Source organism: Prionailurus viverrinus, chromosome A2 (assembly GCF_022837055.1).
Source record: "Prionailurus viverrinus isolate Anna chromosome A2, UM_Priviv_1.0, whole genome shotgun sequence".
In the NCBI taxonomy this organism is placed as follows: Eukaryota; Metazoa; Chordata; class Mammalia; order Carnivora; family Felidae; genus Prionailurus; species Prionailurus viverrinus.
The window spans coordinates 10,513,698-10,534,768 of NC_062562.1; the positions used below are offsets into that span (position 1 = coordinate 10,513,698).

The 21,071-nt window shown below is 56.3% G+C and overlaps 1 protein-coding gene across 2 annotated transcripts in view; it reads right to left on the reverse strand.

Moving 5' to 3' along the window:
- Positions 1–659: 659 nt before the first annotated feature.
- NOTCH3 (notch receptor 3) overlaps positions 660–21,071 on the reverse strand; it is a 35,555-nt gene continuing 15,143 nt past the window's right edge. The window contains exons 18-34 of one of the 2 annotated variants that reach the window (XM_047844357.1): positions 20,782–20,983; positions 20,483–20,636; positions 19,867–20,051; positions 19,163–19,295; positions 18,817–19,074; positions 18,616–18,734; positions 17,707–18,272; positions 15,679–16,011; positions 13,549–13,703; positions 13,236–13,458; positions 12,145–12,229; positions 9,546–9,708; positions 7,368–7,672; positions 6,945–7,092; positions 3,829–3,926; positions 2,322–2,772; positions 660–2,139 (exon numbers count right to left, since the gene is read on the reverse strand). In XM_047844357.1, the coding sequence (XP_047700313.1) occupies positions 1,526–2,139; positions 2,322–2,772; positions 3,829–3,926; positions 6,945–7,092; positions 7,368–7,672; positions 9,546–9,708; positions 12,145–12,229; positions 13,236–13,458; positions 13,549–13,703; positions 15,679–16,011; positions 17,707–18,272; positions 18,616–18,734; positions 18,817–19,074; positions 19,163–19,295; positions 19,867–20,051; positions 20,483–20,636; positions 20,782–20,983 (4,192 nt within the window). In that variant the 3' untranslated portion in view covers positions 660–1,525. Of the gene's footprint in view, positions 2,773–3,828; positions 3,927–6,944; positions 7,093–7,367; positions 7,673–9,545; positions 9,709–12,144; positions 12,230–13,235; positions 13,459–13,548; positions 13,704–15,678; positions 16,012–17,706; positions 18,273–18,615; positions 18,735–18,816; positions 19,075–19,162; positions 19,296–19,866; positions 20,052–20,482; positions 20,637–20,781; positions 20,984–21,071 lie in introns of both variants that reach the window. The other variant, XM_047844367.1, reaches the window with a different exon arrangement.

The window sequence follows — 21,071 nt, forward strand, 5'->3', positions numbered from 1 at the left end:
GACAGGAGGAATCAGTGAACATTCTCCCATCCTCCTTTCCCGGAGGGTCCCAGTGCAAACACAACCTTGTTTGGGGGCACAACTGGTTGCAAGACAGAGAAATCCATCTACGCTGGTACGTGCAAAGGAGTACTGATTACACACGTGCAGCATTATCTCCAGAACCCAAGGGAGCACAAGGTAGAAGTGAGATTCATGCAGAAGCAGCATCGGGCACTTAGGAGGCAATTATTAAATACCTGTTGGTGCCAATGGAATGCACGCTCAATTAACTAGAATGGACGCTCCAACTGGAACTTAGATACTGCCTCCAAGTCTCTGGAGACACCCAAGCACTCCCCCCACCACCCCCCCCCCCAATAAAACTAGCCACCCATAGTTCTCCATCTGCCCATGGCCTTAGAAGCCCCAACAACTGACCTCTTTCTCAGCATCTGTATTAAGGAACTTCTGGGGAAAGGGAATCTGATTGGCTCACCTGAAGTCAGGTGACCACCTCTGAACTAATCAGCAGTCATCTGCCAAGAGAGGAAGCAGGAGTGGGCTGGCAAGCTGCATGGGGTTCAACCCATGATGGGAACTCAAGTCGGCCCCAGAGATATAGAAGGCCCACCACTACCCCCCACCCCCCACCTTCTCGAGACACAGACCAAGGACACTTGAGTGTTAACTATTCCTTTATTAGGTGGTGAGGGGACTGGGGGCTGTACAATGCAAGGGAATTTAGCTACACAGGGATAGTGACCAGAAGCCACATTACAAAAATAGCCTAAAAATACTCCTATTTTGCCCCCGGGGCTGGGCGGGGGGGTGTGGGGGGAAGTACCAGGGGAGGGGTGCCACCAGGCAGCTCATTCCCTTCCTGCAGTCCCGTATTTAGAGGGAGGCAAAGTGACATGCACACATCTCCCCTGGTCCTCACGTTCTCACCAGCCACCCCCACCCAGCTCCCCAAGAGAGATGGCCCCGGCTCTAGGGTTGGGGGGACCTGGGGCGGGCTCTCTGGGCCAGAAGAGCCCTCCCCCCAGCAAAGCTATAGAACAAGTTCCATCTGGAATGCAGTGAAGTGAGGGACATGGGGGAGGAAACAGGCTCCCAAGTCTCACCCGCCCCCCGCCCCGGAGGGTGCGCCCAAGGGTGCCTACTTGGTACACACCAGGGTTGTGTACTCGGTACACAGGATCCCGGTCACGCCTGTGTACTCGGTACACAGGGTCCAGCTTGGCCGAATGGGCCCACAGACTCAGCCCCACGGGGGCACTGGGGGGTTTGCAGGGGCAGGGAGCGTCTCCATATATATATTTTGTAAAAAATAATAATAATAATAAGTTTGTTTAAATGAATTTGTTTCTATACAAAATGTAAAAAAAAATAATAATAATTCACTCGTGTCGGAGTGTAAGGAGAGAGACCAGAGGAGGCAGGAGAGGGGGGAGGGACGGAAGCATGGGGATGGGGGGGTGCAGGAGGAGGCCCCAGGCTCATCTCAAGACCCAGGGGGTGGGGGGGAGTCAGCCCGCACCCCCTATAAATAAAGCAGGACTGAAAGCCGAGGCTGCGGACCTATCTCAGCCACACTTCGAGGGGGAGTCGGACCGGTGCGAGGAGGCTGGTGGAGAGAAAAGAAAAGGGAAAGGTCTACAAAGGAAGCGGGGGGAAGAGAGAGAATCAGGACAGGATGTCTGTTCAGCCCCCCAAGACCCAGGAACTGGAGAGCTCTCAGGCCAACACCTGCCTCTTGGGGGTGACTTCGGGCTGGGGCCCCAGCTGGGTCTGGGCCTGAGCTAGCGGGCCTGGGACAGAAAGGGGGAGCGGCTGGGCAGGCAGCGCCCCAGCGGCTGTGGCCGCGGGCCCGGTGGCAGTGGCTGGGCTGGGCGTGGAGTCTGACCAGTCCGAGAGGGAGGGAGGCGAGGGGCTGGCCCAGTGCTCGGGGGACTCGGGGGAGGGGGTCAGGTAAGGGTGCTCGCTGGGGACCCTCAGGAAGCGGGCCTTGGGGGGGCTGCTGTGGGCGCCAGCTGCCGGGTACTCCTCGCCGTGTCCCGGGGCCGCCAGGTACGGTGGGGGCCGCTCCTGGGGCGACACGGGGGTCCCGGGGTTCAGCAGCTGGGGTCCCGGCGCCAGCGGCAGCAGGAACGAGGGGCCCGGTGGGGCAGGTGGCGGCAGCCGGGCCCAGTCAAGGGGAACGGCCACGGGGTTCAGCAGACCCAAGCTGAGCACGCAGCCCCCAGGGGGCTGGCGCCCTAGACCGGCCCGGCCCGCGCCACTGAGCTGCGCCAGGGACACAGCCGTGGCGGTGGCAGCCGCGTAGGGCCCCTCGAGGGAGAAGCCGCCAGGGGACGCGGGGGGCCCACCGAAGGGCCGCGGGGAGTCCAGCGAGTCCACGGGCGACAGCGTGACCGAGCTCTCGGCCAGGGGACCGGGGCAGGCCAGCGTCAGCTTCTTGCCCCGCCCCCGGGCGCCCTGCGGCCCCAGCCCCGCCTTCCCCGGTGGCCTCCGGCTCTTCTTGCCCCCAGACTGTGCCACCTTGAGGCCCGGGAGGAAGGCCCCCGGTGGGCAGAGGAGGGGCCCCAGGCCATGCGGGCCGGGAGGGCTCCGGGGCCCACTGGGCTGGTCCAGCAGGCTCACGATGTCCTGGTGCAGCCGCTCCTGGGCCACGTCCCGAGGCAGCCTGTCCAGGTGGTCTGTGATCTCACGGTTGGCGAAGTGGTCCAGCAGCAGCTTGGCAGCCTCATAGCTGCCCTCCCGGGCGGCCAGAAACAGTGGAGTTTCCTCCTGAGCGGGAGTGAGGCACAGAACCCACGACAGATCAGCATCCCAAGAGCCCGGATTAACTCCTGGCCAAGGTCTGGCGGCTTCCTAGCCTCTGGTGGAAACCAGCTAAGAAGCCACACTCTCCAGCCCAGCAGAGCTTCGATGGGATCCCTGCTCTGCTGAGGGGAAACTAGGCAAGTTCTTTCCTTTAAAGCGCATCCGTCCAGTGCCTACTAAGCGTCATGCCCCAGGGCCAGGACTAGGGTGAGGAAAGTGAGGCACTCCCCTTAGGCACAAAACTTAAGGGGGCGTCAAAAACCAATCATCAGGGGCGCCTGGGTGGCTCAGTCGGTTGAGCGTCCGACTTCAGCTCAGGTCATGATCTCACAGTTTGTTGAGTTCAAGCACCACGTCGGGCTCTGTGCTGACAGCTCAGAGCCTGGAGCCTGCTTCGGATTCTGTCTCCCTCTCTCTCTGCCCCTCCCCTGCTCACGCTCTGACTCTGTCTTTCAATAATAAATGAATGTTAAAAAAAAATTTTTTTTTTTTTAAAAAGCCAATCATCAAACTAAATGATATTTTAATGCAACCCTTTCTTAAATTATACTTGTTGGCCAAAAAATCTGTAATGTATAAAATATCAAAATGTCAGATAAGGACAGAATCCATCCCTGTGCCCCTCTGAGCCTCACTCTTCCCATTTATAAAATGAGGAGAGTAATTTCACCCTGCAAGGCTTTTAAAACAATGATTGTAACAGTTACCTTTTATTGAGGATCTACTAAGCATTTTGCAAATGCGTTATTTCAGTGAATCCTCAGGAGACAACAACGAGGTGGGTACTGTTGCCTCCCCACTTCACAGATGAGGACACTGAGGTTTCAGGGATGTTTAGCAATTTGCCCAAGGACACACAGCAACTGCCACACGCTTTCTCCTCTAATCCACTGTTAGAGGCTGTTAGGTCCAAATCCTAACTTGGCTGCAGGCAAGATGAATGCCCCCACTAACCCATGCCACCCTGCTCTTTGTCATATTTAGGGCTGACTGCCTGGTGGGTCAAGGGCTGGGGCTCACCTTGCTATCCTGCATGTCCTTGTTGGCTCCATTTTTGAGCAGGGCCAACGTGGCCTCCACATTGTTGACGGCTGCTGCCCAGTGTAAGGCTGATTTCCCTGTGGGGGGGGGGGTGGGGGGAGAAGTTAGGGTTAGGACTAAGCTCATTTGCTAGGGTCCCACGGCCGGGGGACAGAAAGTGTCTAGAATATGGCCTGGCAGGCAGGCGGGTGGGGGGACCTCCCATGAGTACCTGATCATGTGTTTGGGTCCCTATATGTGCCGACCTGTGGGATGACGCTCTCTGTCCAAGAGAGACACTGTGCGTGTGTGTGCACACCTACAGTGCATGACTCTCCATACACAGGCGGGGGTACTATGTGGTCCTCACTCGGTTGTAGCTAGTGCTGTGCCTGTCCCATGCAGTAGCCACCAAGCACACCCTGCTCTTTAGATTTACACTGATTAAAATTAAACAACACAGCTGCCAAGACCACTCAACAGGGAAAGGCTAGCCTTCTCAACAAATGGTGCTGGGACAACTGGATCTCCACGTGCAAAAGAACGGGGCTGGATCCCTACCTCACACCAAATACAAAAATCAACTCAAGTGAAACAAATATCTACATGTAAGAGCTCAAACTATAAAACATTTAGAGGAAAACAGAGGAGTAAAACTTCATAACCTTGATTTAGGCAAAGGATTCTTAGCTAGGACACCAAAAAAAAAAACCAAAAAACAAAAAACAAAAAAAAACCCAGTAACAACAGAAATAGATAAATTGGATCTCATCAAAATTAAAATGTCTGTGCTTCTAAGGACACCATCAAGAAAGTGAAAAGAAAACCTACAAAATGGGACAAATCTTTATAAACCACGTATCTGATAAGAGACTTATACCAAAAATATATAAAGAAGTCTTCTAACTCAAGAATAAAAAAACAAAAACCCAATTTAAAAACAGGCAGGGACGCCCAGGCGGCTTAGTCATTTGGGCATCTGACTCTTGATTTTGGCTCAGGTCAAAATCTCACCATTGTGGAATCAAGCCCTGGGGTAACCTCCATGCTGAGAATGAAGCCTGTTTGGGATTCTCTCTCTCTCTCCCTCTTTCTCTGCCCCTCCCCCACTCGTGCACATGCTCTCTCTCTCTCTCTCTCTCTCTTTCAAATAATAAGTTAACTTTTTAAAAAATGGGCAAAGCATCAAAATAGACATTTTTCCAAAGCAGATATACACATGGCCAATAAGCACATGGAAATACGCTCATCATTAGCCACCAGGGAAATAAAAATCAAGACCACAACGAGATACCAATTCACACCCACTAGGAAAGCTGTAACAAAAGACAGTTAATAATTACAACTATCTGCGAGCACGTGAAGAAACTGGAACCCTCATGCACAGCCGGCAGGAATGTGACACAGGGCAGGCACTGTGGAAAAGTCTGGCCGCTCCTCACAAGATTCAACATAGAGTTACCATATGACTCAGCAATTTCGCTCCTAGTTGTGTACCCAAGAAAAATGAAAACATATGTCTACACAAAAACCGGTACATGATTGTTCATAGGAGCAGTAGCCAATGAATGTTAGGAAACATTCAGAGTAGGAAAATCCATACAGAAAGTATGTGTTTAAGTGGTTGTCTACGGCTGGGAAGGTAAGGAGATTGGAGGGTGTCAGCTAATGGTGAGGGCTTCTCTTCCAGGTGGTGAAAATGTTCTAAAATTTACTATGATGAGGGGCGCCTGGGTGGCTCAGTCGGTTAAGCGTCCGACTTCGGCTCAGGTCATGATCTCACAGTTCGTGAGTTCGAGCCCCGCGTCAGGCTCTGTGCTGACAGCTCAGAGCCTGGACCCTGCTTCGGATTCTGGGTCTCCCTCTCTCTCTGCCCCTTCCCTGCTCATGCTGTGTCTCTCTCTGTCTCAAAAATAAATGAACATTAGGGGCGCCTGGGTGGCTCAGTCGGTTAAGTGTCCGACTTCAGCTCAGGTCACGATCTCGCGGTCCGTGAGTTCGAGCCCCGCGTCGGGCTCTGGGTTGATGGCTCAGAGCCTGGAGCCTGTTTCCGATTCTGTGTCTCCCTCTCTCTCTGCCCCTCCCCCGTTCATGCTCTGTCTCTCTCTGTCTCAAAAATAAATAAAACGTAAAAAAAAAATTTGTTTAAATAAATAAAATAAAATAAATAAAAACATTTTTAAAAATAAATAAAGCTTGTTAAAGCAGGAAAAACAAAGGTTAAAAAATTAAATGAAACAAAACATTTAGCTCTTCATTTGCCCTAGCCACATTTCAAGTGCTCAAAAGCCACCGCATGTGGCCAGGGGCCACCACATTGCTCATCACAGACCAAGAATGATTTCCATCAATACAGAAAGTCCTACTGGACAGTGGTTCTCCAGAGCCACAGTTCTCAAAAAGAGGTGATCCCCTGACCCAGGGGCATTTGCCAATGTCTGGAGACAGTTTTGGTTGTCGCAGCTGGGGAGTGGGGTGCTGCTGGCATCTAGTGGGTCAAGGCCAGGGACGCTGTTTAATATCCTACATTGCAAGGACAGCCCCCAGCACAAAGAATCATCCAACCCCAAGTGTAAATGGTGCAGAGGTTGAGAACACCTGCTCCAGAAAGGTCGGGATCTGTGCAAGCAAGCCACCCCCACAGAGGTATTTGCCATCACGTATGGATGGATTTGGCCAATTTGCAAATGTACTATACCAGCTGTCCAGCAGAGGGCAGCATAGTAAGTTCTTCTGCTAAAGCAAAGGGAAATGAAGTGTCTTCGGGAAGGCCACCTTTTTCTAAGTCACGGAGGTGTCATATGGGCTAGCAAATGCCACACACACACACACACACACACACACACACACACACACAGAACATGTCAGTGTAAGTCCACATCAAAACTGTTACACGTGGGACGCCTAGGTGGCTCAGTCGGTTAAGCGTCCGACTTCGGCTCAGGTCGTGATCTCACGGTTCGTGAGTTCCAGCCCCACGTCGGGCTCTGTGCGGACAGCTTGGAGCCCGGAGCCTGCTTCGGGTTCTGTCTCCCTCTCTCTGCCCCTCCCCCCACTCACACTCTGTCTCTCTCTCAAAAATAAACAAAAAATAAACATTACTCCCCACAGCGTACCAAGCTCATCCACAGCATTGACATCAGCGTGGCTGGCAATGAGTTCTTCCACCATGCCCTCCACCGCCAGACGGGCTGCGAGGATTAGCGCCGTTGAACCATCCGCCATGCGGGCATCCAGGTCTGTGGAGCGGTTCCGGATGAGAATCTAGAAGGGAAGGTGTGCAGAAGGGAGGGTCACGGCAGGAACAGAAGGACCAGGTACATCTCCAAGTCCCCTGAGCTCCCCAACCCCCACGTCCCCTATAGACTCCGTGAAGTCCAGGAAGCAGGTACCCGCCAGGCCCCATACTCCCACAGACCCCCATTTAACAAATGAGAAAAGCAAGCTCTGTCTCATAGGACCAGGGCTCAAACCCAGGCCTGGCTGATGCCTCATGTCGGCTGCCAGCTCCAAAGTCCAAAGGGGCAGGTCCACCTCACCTGGAAGACGCCTTGGGCATCAGCAGTGACAGCAGTGTGCAAAGGAGTGCGGCCTGAATGGTCCTGGGCATTGGTGTCTGCCCCGGCATCCAGCAGCCGCTTGGCCGCATCGGCCCGGGCATAGCGGGCAGCGAGGTGCAGGGCTGTCTCGCCCGTGCGGTCAGTCCGTGCCCCAAGCTGGGCTCCCTGGCAGATCAGGTCTGAGATGATGCTGGCTGACGCATCTTCTGCCTCATCCTCCTCGGTGGGCATTGGCTCCAGAGCCCCGCCACAGAAAGAGGCCAGCATCAGTGGGGTGAATCCGTCTGCAAAGGCCGGGAATGTGTCACGGGGAGGTGGGCACAGGGGGCCTTGCCAGCGAACGCAACTGAGGGCATTGCATTAGCAGGAAGCGGCACACAAGGGTCACAAGAGGGAGCGACGAGTCCTCCCATCTGCACCCACGTGTGCACGTGTGTACACATGCACATGCGTGTGCATGCACGCACACACAGACACGCATGGCATCTGTGCCAGGTACCCGAGAAGCCAGGGCAGGATAAGGATGCACGGGCAGGTGACTTGTCACAGAAGGGCTCCCAAGGCAGATACAGGACAAGGGAGGGAGGAAGAAGCAAGCGTTCAACGTCAGGCAAATTCCCAGGGGGTTACTTCAGCCCGATCCTGAAGGGGGACTCAGGTACCGCAGAGGTGTAATCCCGCTTGAGGCAAAGGAGCTGTGTCTTTCACGCTCCCCCACCCGCTAGTGAAGAACCACCCCAGGGCGTGCCTGGTGGGTCAGTTGGTTAAGCGTCCAACTCTTTTTTTTTTTTTTTTAATTTTTTTTTTCAACGTTTATTTATTTTTGGGGCAGAGAGAGACAGAGCATGAACGGGGGAGGGGCAGAGAGAGAGGGAGACACAGAATCGGAAACAGGCTCCAGGCTCCGAGCCATCAGCCCAGAGCCTGACGTGGGGCTCGAACTCACGGACCGCGAGATCGTGACCTGGCTGAAGTCGGACGCTCAACCGACTGCGCCACCCAGGCGCCCCATGCGTCCAACTCTTGATTTCGGCTCAGGTCATGATCTCATGGTTCATGAGTTCGAGCCCCGCATCAGGCTCTGTGCTGACCGAGCGCGGAGCCTGCTTGGGATTCTCTGTCTCTCTCTTTCTCTGACTCTCAAAAATAAATAAATAAACTTTAAAAAATAAAAAAATAAAAAAATAAAAAAAAAAAAACAAGAACCACCCCAGAGACATAAAATCCCGGGCACTTCAGGCCCTGGTGGCCTGAGGAATTTCAAAAAAGAGCCATCAGTGCAGGTCATTTGGAATGAAAGCAAAACGAGCTGGAGGAGGAATACCCCGAAATGCAGGAAAGACGGATCCGAGATAATCCAAATAATGTGAGCTGCTACACTCTGCATGAGCATTTGCTCGTTTCCCTTAGGGAGCCATAAGCACCCCATTTTCCATCCTCAAGCCCCGAGTAGAGCTAAACCCAATCCCTGGCTCAAGGAGAGGCATTAGGCCCAGACCTGCAGTCAATCTGCATATTCCAGCCCCCGGGTCACACTGATTAGTTGAGGGATGGGCAGGTGACTCTAGTCCATCCAATCAGAACTCATCCTGGGACTTTTGCTAGGGTAACTGGTAATGAAGGTTTTATTTTTTTTCTTTTTAATGTTTATTTATTTATTTTGAGAGAGAGTGAGCGTGGGTGAGTGGTCAGAAGAGGCAGAAAGAGAGGAGAGAGGAAAGAGAGAGAGATTCCCAAGCAGGCTCCATGCTGTCACCACAGAGTCTGGTGTGGGCCTTGAACCCACGAACTGTGAGATCAGGACCTGAGCTGAAACCAAGAGTCAGATGCTTAATTGACTGAGCTACCCAGGCGCCCTGGTAATAAAGGTTCTACAAGGTTGCTCAGGCCTGTGGCTATCATACCCCCCGGAGAAAGCCTCCTCGGGCTGGAGTCCTGGACCCAAATATCCACGATGCTTTCGGTTACAAGAGCCAGTAAATCTCTCGTTTTACTTAAACTAGTTTGAGTTGGGCTATTATGACTTACAACCAAGAGTCCTGATTAACACACACCCCCAGACAGACCCAACTCTCCCCAGGACACAGACCCAGATGCAACTTTTCCCAGGTAGGACTGGTAAGGGGATCCTTGGAGGGGGAAGGCATCACCACTGACCTGGGCCACGCACATTGACATCCACGCCATCAGCATCCACATCGCCCTGTGGGGGCGTCAAGGCCATGGCTGGTGCCACACGGATGTCAGCTGCAACCAGGTGGTGTTGAGTCCACTGGCGACAATCCACAGCATCCTCGGCCCCCACACCAGGGTCCTCTACCTGGAGGCACAAGGACCCAGGCTCTCACAAAGAGCCGAGAGATAGAGGGACAGTCTGGGCATCCTCACAGCTTTCTCTCGTGGAGATGCACACACGGCCCCAAGAAACCACGAATATCCTGCTTCTTTTCTACATATGGAAACAGGAAATTGACATACCGGAGCTCAGAGAACCCATAAAAGGAAGAGGTGGGATTTTAATCTGGGTAGGAAGTGGGGAGGGCTGGGAATCCAAGGTGGGTGATCAAGGAAAAGACACGGAGCACAGCCCCTGTCAGTAGACACCTGTCTATACCCTAGACGCGAACACGCTGAAAACGAAATTGAGAGAACAATCCCATGACAACAGCATCAGGAAGAGTAAAACATTCAGAATTAAATTTAATAGAAGAAATGCAAAATTTGCATTCTGGAAACTACAAATCACTAGCAGAAGAAATGCGGGGGTGGGGGGCTGGTCCTTCAAGGATCAATTTTAGTCTGAGAAAAGGCTGAATGGGTGGGAGAGAAAGAGAGAAGCAAAGAGAGGCCCTGGATACCACGTGGGACTCCCACCCAGTACTGTGAACATGAACATGAGGTATCAGGACAAAATAGACACAAATGTATCAGTTTACCTTCACAAGCATAGCACCTGGGCCCCTAGCAGGAGCTTGACAAATTTCAGACTCAGGGTCCAAAAGGCATAGTGATGTTACGGAAATAGGACAGAATGTTCTTTTTTTTTTTTTTTTTTTGGTATTTTTAAATTTTTTTTCTTCTTCAGTATATTTATTTTGAAAGAGAGAGAGAGAGGGAGAGAGCATTAAGTGGGGGAGGGAGAATCCAAGCAGTTCCCACACTCTGGACTGAGCCCAGTGTGGGGCTCGATCTCAGGACCTCAAGATCATGACCTGGATGAAATCAAGACTTGGACCCTTAACCGGCTGAGCCACCCAGGTGCCCTTCAGGACAGAATATTCTTAACTAGCCTGCCAGGACATTTAGGAGCCCTCAAGCACTAAACACAGCCTGATCAAGCCAGACCTGAGCTTAAGGTCCCAGGCGGAGAGTTGAATTTCACGAAAGGGGAGAGCCAGGTGATGGACAGCTGTCCCAGCCTCCCTGACCCTTTCTGATTAGCTGTCCATCACCTGGCAGATCACGTTAGCGCTCTGAGCTTCTCATTAGCAAAATCAGGATAATGCTGTCATTCTGCAATGCCAAAATGCCATCAAAAACTTATTGCATGGGACACTTGGGTGGCTCAGTCAGTTAAGCATCCGACTTTGGCTCAGGTCATGATCTCATGGCTTGTGAGTTCGAGTTCTGCGTCGGGCTCTGTGCTGACAGCTCAGAGACTGGAGCCTGCTTTAGATTCTGTGTCTCCCTCTACCTCTCCCCACACTTGCACTGTGTCTCTCTCTCTCTCTCTCTCTCTCTCTCTCTCTCTCTCAAAAAAAAAAAAAAAAAAAAAAACCTATTCTGCTATCTACTTAATACCCACTTTGGGATAAGAAAGAAAAAGAAAAGCCTGAGGTGAACAGATTTCTTCCAGCTGTCAATTGTAACAGATGTCTCCACTTCACAAACATTAAAATCTAGCCAAACATTAAAATCTAGCCAGGAAGAGGCGGCTGAGAATTGAGATGTATATCAACAGCTGCTTTACAGGGTCCTTCGAAAGACAAAACAGGATGCTTGCGTGTGTTCAAGACATCTAGCAAGTATAAGGGAATGTTGGCAGGAACGTGTTAAAGACTGAACTGTTGTCCCCCCAAAATCATATGTTGAAGCCCTCACCTCCAGCAAACAAGAGTATTTGGACAGAAGACCTTTAAGGAGATAATCAAGGCTAAACAAGGTCATAAGGGTGGGGCCCTAAACTAACAGGACTGAGATCCTTGTAAGAAGAGGAAGAAACCCCAGAGCTCTCTCCCTCCATGCACACAGAAGAACACCACATGAGGACACAGAGAAGGCGGCTGTCTACAAGCCTGGAAGAGAGCCCTCACCACGACCCAACCCTGCCAGCACCTTGTTCCCTGACTTCCAGCTTGCAGAACTGTGAGAAAAAAAGTATCTGTCATTTAAGACCCCCAGTCTGTGGTATTTTGTAACGGCTGTGTAAGCTGACCAAGACAGAGCCCACGGGTGTGGCCCCAGTACAGGAAAGGGTGTTTAAAACCAGCTCGGAGCACTTTCAGGCTGGGCACCCTGGACAAAGTGGGAACCCACAGTGAGAAAGCAGAGTTGCTGTCTAGGTCAGGGGCTCCGCTCCAGAAGACCCCACACGGACCTGGGAGTAGGGCCCTGGTTAGAGAGGGGCAGGATGGGGCGGCCACCATGACTGTTCCCCAGAGCCAGGGAGAGCGGAGACTTCCCGTGACTCTCCCACTGACCATCAGGGGCCCTCCACCCAGAACTCCGAGGGCAGGGGTCAGAGAAAGGACACCACCTTCAGTCGCTTCGCTTCTGGGCACTCAGTGTCCATCCAGTCTGTGGCCACCTGCCCCATCAGACTCTCGCTCTTGGCCATGTTCCTGTGGGCACAATGGGAAGGGGGGAGGGGAGAAGAGACAACTGAGACATGCAACCTGGAAGGAGGATTTGGGGTGGGGTCAGAGACAAGCCCCCAGAGGCCAGCTGGGGTTGGGTTCTGGGGTCCAAGATACAGAGTCCAAAGAGAGGCTGCAGGACGAAGTTAAGGTCACTGAGGGGGATAGTCAGGGGTTATGATTGGTGGCAGCCAGGGTCTTAAGGTGGAATCGGGGAAGGGCCAGGAACGGGGTCAGGGGTCAGAACAGTGGGCTGTGGGATAGCTGAGGGTCACAGGCATACAGCAGAGAATACACAGGATGACATCAGGAGTCATGAGGATGTAGTTATCCTCCCCACAGGTAAGGATGCAGCCAGGATTAAGTAGGTTGTACTGAAGAGTCAGGAAGTCATGGGGTCGCAGGAGAGGGGTACATTCTGGGGTTAGGGCAGGGCAGGGTTGGGGGGTCTTGAGGGACAGATAAGGGAGTTGGAGGCGAGGCCCAGGGCCAAGGCCAGGATTGAGGATCATGGAGAATGAACACTGAGTTGGGGGTGGACAGAGGGTCAGAGGTGGGGTCAAAGGTCAGGGTGGGTTAGAGCCAGAGGTGGTATTTGGGGGGGGCGGTCATAGACGATAGGGTCAGGGCTCCGTGAGGGGTCGGGGTGCAGATAAGGATCATGAAGCCAGCAGTCACGTGGGAACAAAATCTTGAGTATCTTGGTGAAATTGGAGAGGCCAGGATCAAGGCAGGGTCGGGGGCGGTCAGAGCAGGATTCGAGTCAGGGGAGCGGAGACACAGGACATGGGGGTCAGGGGGTCACAAGTCAGGGGTGCCCCCCCCCCGGGATCACGGAGTCGGTCAGTGGTCAAGGGGACGCGTACTGGGGCCTGGGCTGGAGTCTGAAGCTAGGGTCTGGTGGGGATGAGAGGTCAGTAGGGTCAAAGTGGGCTCAAGGGCTCCCAAGCCCCACCCCCAGTCAGCCACCGGGAGTGGGCGGGGTCCTTACTTCATGCCCAGCGCGTCTTGGCCCACGGGCTCCCGGCGGCCCTTGTGGCCGGCAGCCACATCCTTGTGGAGCGCGAAGCCCTCGGGGAACCAGAGGGTGCTGTGCTCACGCTTGCGCCGGGCCACCATGACGCCCAGCACGAGGATGGCCAGCAGGAAGACGGCGCTGGCGGCCAGCAGCGGAAGCAGCGGCATGCTCGGCTCCGGCAGCTCCAGCGGCTCCCCTGCGGGGTGGGAAGCAGAGGGCTTCAGCCCCGGGCCGGCCACCCCACCTCCCCCCACACCCCCCACCCTGCCACCAGGCCAGGCCTCACCTCGCACGGCCCGCAACGGGTACGGGAAGTCAAGGCGTTCCACCGCCGACAAGGCTCCCAGGTAGTCGGCCGCACTCTGGGCGTCGGGGAAGCAGTGGTCATTCTCCGGTGACTGCAGGCACAGCCGGTTGTCAATCTCCAGCATCACCACAGAGCTTCGGGGACCCAAGGGAAGGATGGGGGGAGGGGGGGCTCAACCTGCTGCCGGCCAGGCACGGAGCCCCATGCCCTGGACTCAGAAGAGCCGTCTCCACGCACCACGTTGGCAAGGCCCCCCTCACCACGCCCCCACCCCAAACCAGTCTTGCTGTGGCCACCAGTGTCCCCCCAGCCACGAATCCAGTGCGCACTGGGCACTGTTTTCACATCAAGATCTCCAGTGGATGCCAGTCTCCTTTACCAGGCCGGTGCGTCCGTTTCCCAACTACTGTGAGCGCTGACTTCTAACAGATGACCCTCAGCAAAGTGGGGACCTCTTCACGTGGGAGGGGACACCCCTTAGGGCAGCCCTCAGCCGGTGACTGGCTGATTTGGGGGGTACAAAGGTGCCCTCCTGTCACAAGGACTCTGAAGCGCCAGTCATGCTCTAGAGCTCCCTGAGGCCGGACTGAGACTCCTTCTGCCTCGTTTGCTCCCTGCCACATCCTGCTTCTCTCTTTCCCTCTCTCCTGAGAGTGCCCCTTCCGAATGGCACATATATCTGAATCCCTGCCTCAGGCTCTGCTTCCAGGAACCCAGCCCTCCAAACTCCATCTTGCCTTGAGATCCTTAGTGCCACATGGCCTGGTTCTCCTCCTATCTCCCTGGCTGCTCCTTCTCCTTTGTTTTTTTAAACATTTTCCACGTATTTTCTCTAATGTTTTTTTTTTTTTGAGAGAGAGAGAAAGAGAGAGAGAGAGAGAGAAAGCGCAAGTGGGAGAGGGGCAGAGAAAGGGGGAGACACAGAATCTGAAGCAGGATCCAGGCTCTGAGCTGTCAGCACAGGGACTCAGGGCTCGAACTCACGAGCTGTGAGATCGTGACCCGAGCCAAAGTCGGAAGCTTAACCGACTGAGCCACCCAGGTGCCCCAACTCCCCTTCTTCCTGAGCTGATTTCCCTCAACCAGTCTTTATCTCACTGTTCCCAGATCATTCTTCTGCCCCCACTCCTCTGAGTCCCTCCCAGGGCTCCAACACCCTTTTGTCTTTCTTGTCCACGTCTTCAGCCTCTGGCTGTCTCCTGGGGGGCCTCCACGACACCCCCAGACTCCTCAGATTCTGCAAGCCTGAAAGTGACCCCTGTTTATCACCCTGTGTCCTTTTTCTTGACGAGACCCCTCCAGTAACCCCATCAATGCACCCAGGGACTAGCACATCATGTCCCTACTCCAGCCCTACCCAGTCAGAGCCCCTGCCCTCCATCTCTAGAATCCAGCCCTCCTCTGTCAGGGGCCCCATCCCAGCTCAGAGGCCACACCTCCCTTCTGACCGCTCTACCAGGCCACCATCAGGAAAGTTCTCTGATTTCCATTTGTAAAAAACTAAAAGTACGAATGCCCTTAACCACTCTGCTCCCCAAGGACCCTTGCCAGTAGCCGGAGGTGTTTTGGGTTGTCGCATCTTGTGGCGGGAGGGGATGCTACCTGCATGAGGTGGGTGGAGACCAAGCATGCTGCTGCTAAGCATCCTACAGTGCGCCAGACAACCCCCCCACAGCAAAGCATGACACAGCCCCGGAGCCCGTGGGTGGCTCAGTTGGTTAAGCATCCGACTTCAGCTCAGGTCAAGACCTCAGGGTTCGGGGCTCAAGCCCTGCGTTGGGCTCTGTGCTGACAGCTCAGAGCCTGGAACCTGCTTCAGCTTGCGTCTCCGCCTCTCTCTCTGCCCCTCCCCCACTCGTGCTCTGTCTCTCAAAAATGAATAAACGTTAAAAAAAGGAAGAAAGGACAGAAGGGATGATCCAGTCCCAAATGTCAACAGGCTGAAGTTGAGACGCGCTGGACACTCTCCCAAGACGACTCTCGAACACGTTAAGGGAAGTGAAACACGCACGTTAAGGGAAGTGAAACACACGAGACCTGATCAACGCGGCTCCTTCGCCCCTAGGTCTGCACCTGCGGCCGGCTCCCTCAAGCGTGGGGGCCACTCACCCGATCACCTCCGGGGCCAGCTCCCGCCGGTTCCGGGATTCGGCGCCAGGGCCGGGCCGGTGGTACGGGAAGACCATGGCCTGACCGTGTTCGTCCAGGCGGAAGCGCAGCGACGTGCGCAGGATGCCGCTCAGCCGCTGCAGGAAGTCGGCGCTGGAGCGCAGCAGCTCCTCGGGCGGGAGCAGCACGGTGAGCACCAGCACGCCGCGGGCCAGCAGGGCGGGCACCTCGCCCGCGCAGTCCAGCCCGTCCCAGCCGCACTCCTCCGTGTTGCAGCCCTGGTCGCAGCGGCCGTCCGCAAAGTGGTCCGCACAGTACTTCTCGTACACGGGGCTGGGGGAGGGGAGGAGGGGGTCAGGGGTCATCCAACCACACACCAGAGGGAGCCCGGACTCCGGACACGGGAGGCGGGGGGGGGGGGGCGGGAGTGGGGGTCGGACAGCGAGAGGAGGCCGAGAGAGGGAAAACTAGAATGTATCCGGCACATGCCAGGCTTTCTGCAAATCCAGCCATTCCTTCACGAACTGTTGATAAATAAATAACTATTGACAGAGGCCTGCGGGGTGCTGGATATGGCTGTAGGCACCCAGGATGTGGCTCGGACACAAACCCTTGCCCCTGGAGAGCAGGCATTCCAGCGGGCAGAGACAGACATTAAATGAGATGGAAAGAGCAGAAAACACAGTCTTCCAACTGTACACGAGTGAAAGCTAAATGTAAAACACACACACACACACACACACACACACACACACACACACGGCCCTTTTTGGAACTAAACGCTAAGGAGAAAAATGAAGCGGGGGATGTGTGGGGTGGCCAGGGAGGAGCTCCCTGAGAAGGGGCGACTGGTTGAGCGAAAGCTTCAAGGAGATGAGGGAGGAGCCATGTGGCTTCCTCAAGGAAGAGTATTCCCGGCAGAGAGAACAGCCGGTCAGTGCAAAGACCCTGAGGTGGGACCAAGCCTGGGGTACCTGAGAGATGGCAGAGGCCAGGGTGAGTGAGGAGGGGAGTGGGGGACAATGAGGCCAGGGAGATAAAAGTGAGAGAAGGGTTCTAGGCAAACAGAGGGACAAAAGAAGTCGAGTTGGGGGCACCTGGGTGGCTCAGCCGGTTAAGGGTCTGACTCTTGATTGCAGCTCAGGTCATGATCCGGTTCCTGAGTTCAAGCCCCACATCGGGCTCTGCACCGACAGTGCAGAGCCTGCTTGCGATTCTCTCTCTCTCTCTCTCTCTCTCTCTCTCTCTCTCTGCCCCTCCCCCACTCACGAGCGCCCTCTCTCTCTCTCTCTCAAAATAAATAAACTTAAAAAAAGAGGCAGAGCACAGGGATGGACAGATGGAATGAGACAGAAAGACAGAGTTCATGAATAGACAGAGAGGGGCAGAGGATGGGCTGGGATAGGCAGTAGGGGCATGGACAGATGAATGGGCATACAGAGAGGCAAAAATGGTGAGTGGATGGACAGAAGGACAGACAGAAGAGATACAGGGATGAGCGTGGATGGAGAGGCACAGACAGATGAGGCACACAGACTGGCATAAGAATAGACAGATGGGTGGACAGGTGCGGTCCACGGATGGACCAGAAGAGACGTAGACAGACACTTGGGTGTACGGAGGGATGAAAGGAATTCATGGACGGACAGAACGAAGCCCAAAGATGGACAGTAAGGATGCAGGGAGAGACAGATGGAGTGCAAAGGCAGAAAGAAAGGGCGCACAGACACACAGATGGACAAACAGGTCATGGCACGTGTGGACAGAGGGACAGACCACAGTGGCACGTGGCTGGGTAGATGAGATGCACAGACAGACAAACAGCACTTGGCTGGGCAGACAGAATACACCAAGAAACAGAGGGGGCAAACGTATGAACAGTCCCTCAGTCTAAACACGGACTGACGGTGGGGAAAGGAATGGACAGACAGAGAAGCGGGACCCGTGGATGGGCAGGTGTGGCTCAGGGACAGAGAAGACACGGACTGAGGCGAACGATCGAACGGGTGGCAGACGGGAGGGGCTCACTTGCAGGCGCGCTCCCGGCCGCCCGCGCGGCAGTCGAAGTTGTCATAGAGGCAGGCGGGCGAGCTGCAGGCGGGGTCGCAGCGGCTGTTGTTGAAGAGGCGCCAGCACTGCAGCGCCGCGCACTGCCGCCAGGGGTCGCCCACGCTCAGCGAGCAGTCGCCGCCGTCCCAGCCGCAGCCCGGGCTGTTGCACTCGCGGTCGCAGCGCTTGTCCCCGCTCTTGGCCTCGCAGGCGGCGCTCGGGCACAGCGGCTCCTCGGGGGCCTCGGGCGCCGCCGCGGGCACCTCGCAGCGCGGTCCGTCCCAGCCTGGCGCGCACGCGCAGCGGAAGAAAGGTGCGAGGGGCGCGGGGCCGCAGGAGCCGCCGTGGAGGCAGGGGGAGGCCAGGCAGCTGGCGTTGGCGGCCCCCGGCGGCGACCCCCGCGAGCCCCGGCAGGCGGGCCCCGACAGTCCCGGGGGGCAGGCGCAGCGCGGCCCACGGACCGTCTGCTGGCACGGGACGCCCGCCGGGCACTGCAGCTCCCGGCAGGAGCGCGCCACCCGCTCGCAACGCGGACCCCAGAACGGCTGGGGTAGGGGAAAGGGAGGGGATGGAGGGATTTGGAAGGGTGGAGAAGAGAGAGAGAGGAGGATGGGGGGTCAGGGCTTGAGAAGGTTGAGGCTCCAATCTCCCCAGGTCCCTCCACACCTCTCCCCTCCCCCGCCCATTGGAGGCCCCACCTTGCAGAGATAAGCCCCGCCTTCCCCAGGAGGCCTGGGGCGCCATCCCCCAAAACACGCACACACAGTCTCCAGGTATTTTCAGTATTTCTCAGGAACCCCTTTCCCTTCCACTTCTTCTCCCCTAAAGCCACGTCCTGCAACGTGGCCACGCTCCCACTCCTCTCCCAGGGGCACTGATGGGACCTACCGGAACGCAGCTGCAGGTAAATGTCAGCACACCCCCAGGTCCTGGGCTGGGACGGCACTGGCCTCCGTGCTGGCATGGCTGGGACTCACAGGGAGACAGGACGGTCTGACAGCGGGGACCTGGACAAGCAGGATGTGGTGGGTCAGCCACAGTGTAGGAACAGGGGCCGGATCCCAGGGCAGCCACCTCTCCCATGCTTACCTGTGAAGCCCACACGACAAAGGCAGCGGAAGCCCCCACCTGGGTCCTGCAGACAGTCCCGGGTGTGTGCATCGTGGCAGGCACCCGGGTGACACTCATTGATGTCCGCCTCACAGCGCAGGCCAGTGTACCCAGGGGGGCAGGTGCAGCGGAAGCCACCCACGAGGTCCACACAGGTACCATTGTGCAGGCACCGGGGGCCCTGGTCCAGGGGTGGGCCTGGGCCACAGTCGTCCTCATTAATCTCACAGAGCACACCTTGGGGGGAGGGAAAGATGAGGGAGCCGTCAGGAAGGGATGGAGAGCCAGCCTCCCATCCTGTCCCCCAACCCCGGCCCCGGCGTACCCAGCGTTCCCGGGGGGCAGGAGCAGAGATAGCGGGCCACGAGGTCAATGCAGAAGCCCCCGTTCTGGCAGGGCTGGGAGGCGCACTCGTCCACATCATCCTCACAGTCGTCCCCGGTGTAGCCAGCTGGACACTGCAGCAATGTGAGACGGGGACCAGCACTGAGCCCGGGGGGACACAGATAATCCCCAGGAAGACACGGAGATGGCAGTGCAAAAGGACATACAGTGTCCAACACACGGAGGCATGTCCGGTGTGCAGGAAACAGAAAACAGGCACACAGTACAAGGCAACACATTCAGACACGGAGGACACCCCCACACGGAGGGCTACAGGCACACCCAATGAGAGGGACACACCCACACAAATGCATAGGACAGACACCCAGGAGAAACACCCACATACACCCAGACACATGGGCCCAGAGACACCAGCACATGCATTCACACCCAAAAAGACAGGGCACACAGAGGGATACGGGGCACATCCAGGACACAATTGAAGACAAAGACAGCCCGTGGGCAGAAAGTCCCTCAGATCAACCGAGAAATAGCCCCACGAGATGACACCCAGAGACAGAAAAGCAAAAAGCCAGACCTGCCTAGAGAGAGCCACACCCACACCAGGTCACAGACACACACAAGTGTGTGCAGACACACCCAGCACGACTAGCTCCCCTCTCCTCGACTCTGGGGGCCCCTTACCTCGCACACATAACCCCCCATGTAGCCGCGGCAGGTGCCCCCATGCTGGCAGGGCTGGGCCAAGCAGGGGTCCACCTCCTGCTCACAGTGGCTGCCCGTGCGGCCTTCTGGACACACGCAATAGTGGGAATTGTCCTTGTCCACGCACTGCCCACCAGTCTGACACAGCTCTTCCAGCCGCACCCCTGCACAGAGGAGAGGTGTCAGGCACACGCGTGCCCCTCCCTGCCTGCATCACTCACGGCATCACCAAACACCCCTGCTGGCCTCGGTCCCCGGGGTCTCACACACATTCCATCGTGTCGTCACACATCTGCCCAGACCGGCACCGTCTCAGTCACGGACACACAAACACACACCCACCCCCCAACTGCCCACACCGGCTCAGTCACACACAGCATCTCGGACGTCATCCCAGCTACCTCGTGGTGACAGAGGCATCTACACCATCCTGGCCCTGGCCAGCTGGCACACGGTCGCGCATCCACAAACGCTCAGCCACACACCCCATGCTGCCCACACGCCCTGTCATACCCGTGTTCGGCTCACATTAGCAAGAAGTATATGCACGCACACCCTCCCGAGCCCCACACCCCACCTCTGTGCTCCCCCTCACCAATCTGGGCTGCGGCCTCCCTGCAGGGCACACTCCGGATGTCACAGACGCGGCCGCTCCAACCCGGAGGGCAAAGGCAGTAGAAGGAGGCCCCGCTCCGGGCACAGCGACCCCCGTTCTGACAGGGCGCGTGGCTGCACCAGTCTACCAGCGTCTGGAGGAGAAGCTCTCAGAGTCTCAGCCTCTCAGCCACGACCCCCCGGAAGCCGCAACCCCAGCTTCTCCAGGGTCCCGGCAGACCCCTACCCCAGAACAGCCCCTCCAGATTCCTCCCCCGGGTCCCCGGTGGCCACGCCCACCTGGCACTGAGCGCCAGTGAAGCCCTCCGGACAGGTGCAGCGGAAGCCAGGGCGGGCGGCCGTGCAGACGCCCCCGTGCAGGCAGGGCCGAGAGACGCAGGGGTCGGCCTCGTGTTGGCAGTGTGTGCCCGTGTAGCCCGGGCGGCACTGGCAGCTGAACGAGTTCACGCCGTCCACACAGGTCCCGCCGTGGAAGCAGGAGCTGGAGGGGGAGGGAAGCGCAGGCTGGGTCAGGCTCCACCCCCACGCAGGCCCCGCCTTCTCGGCCCCTCCTGGGTCGGGGCACACTC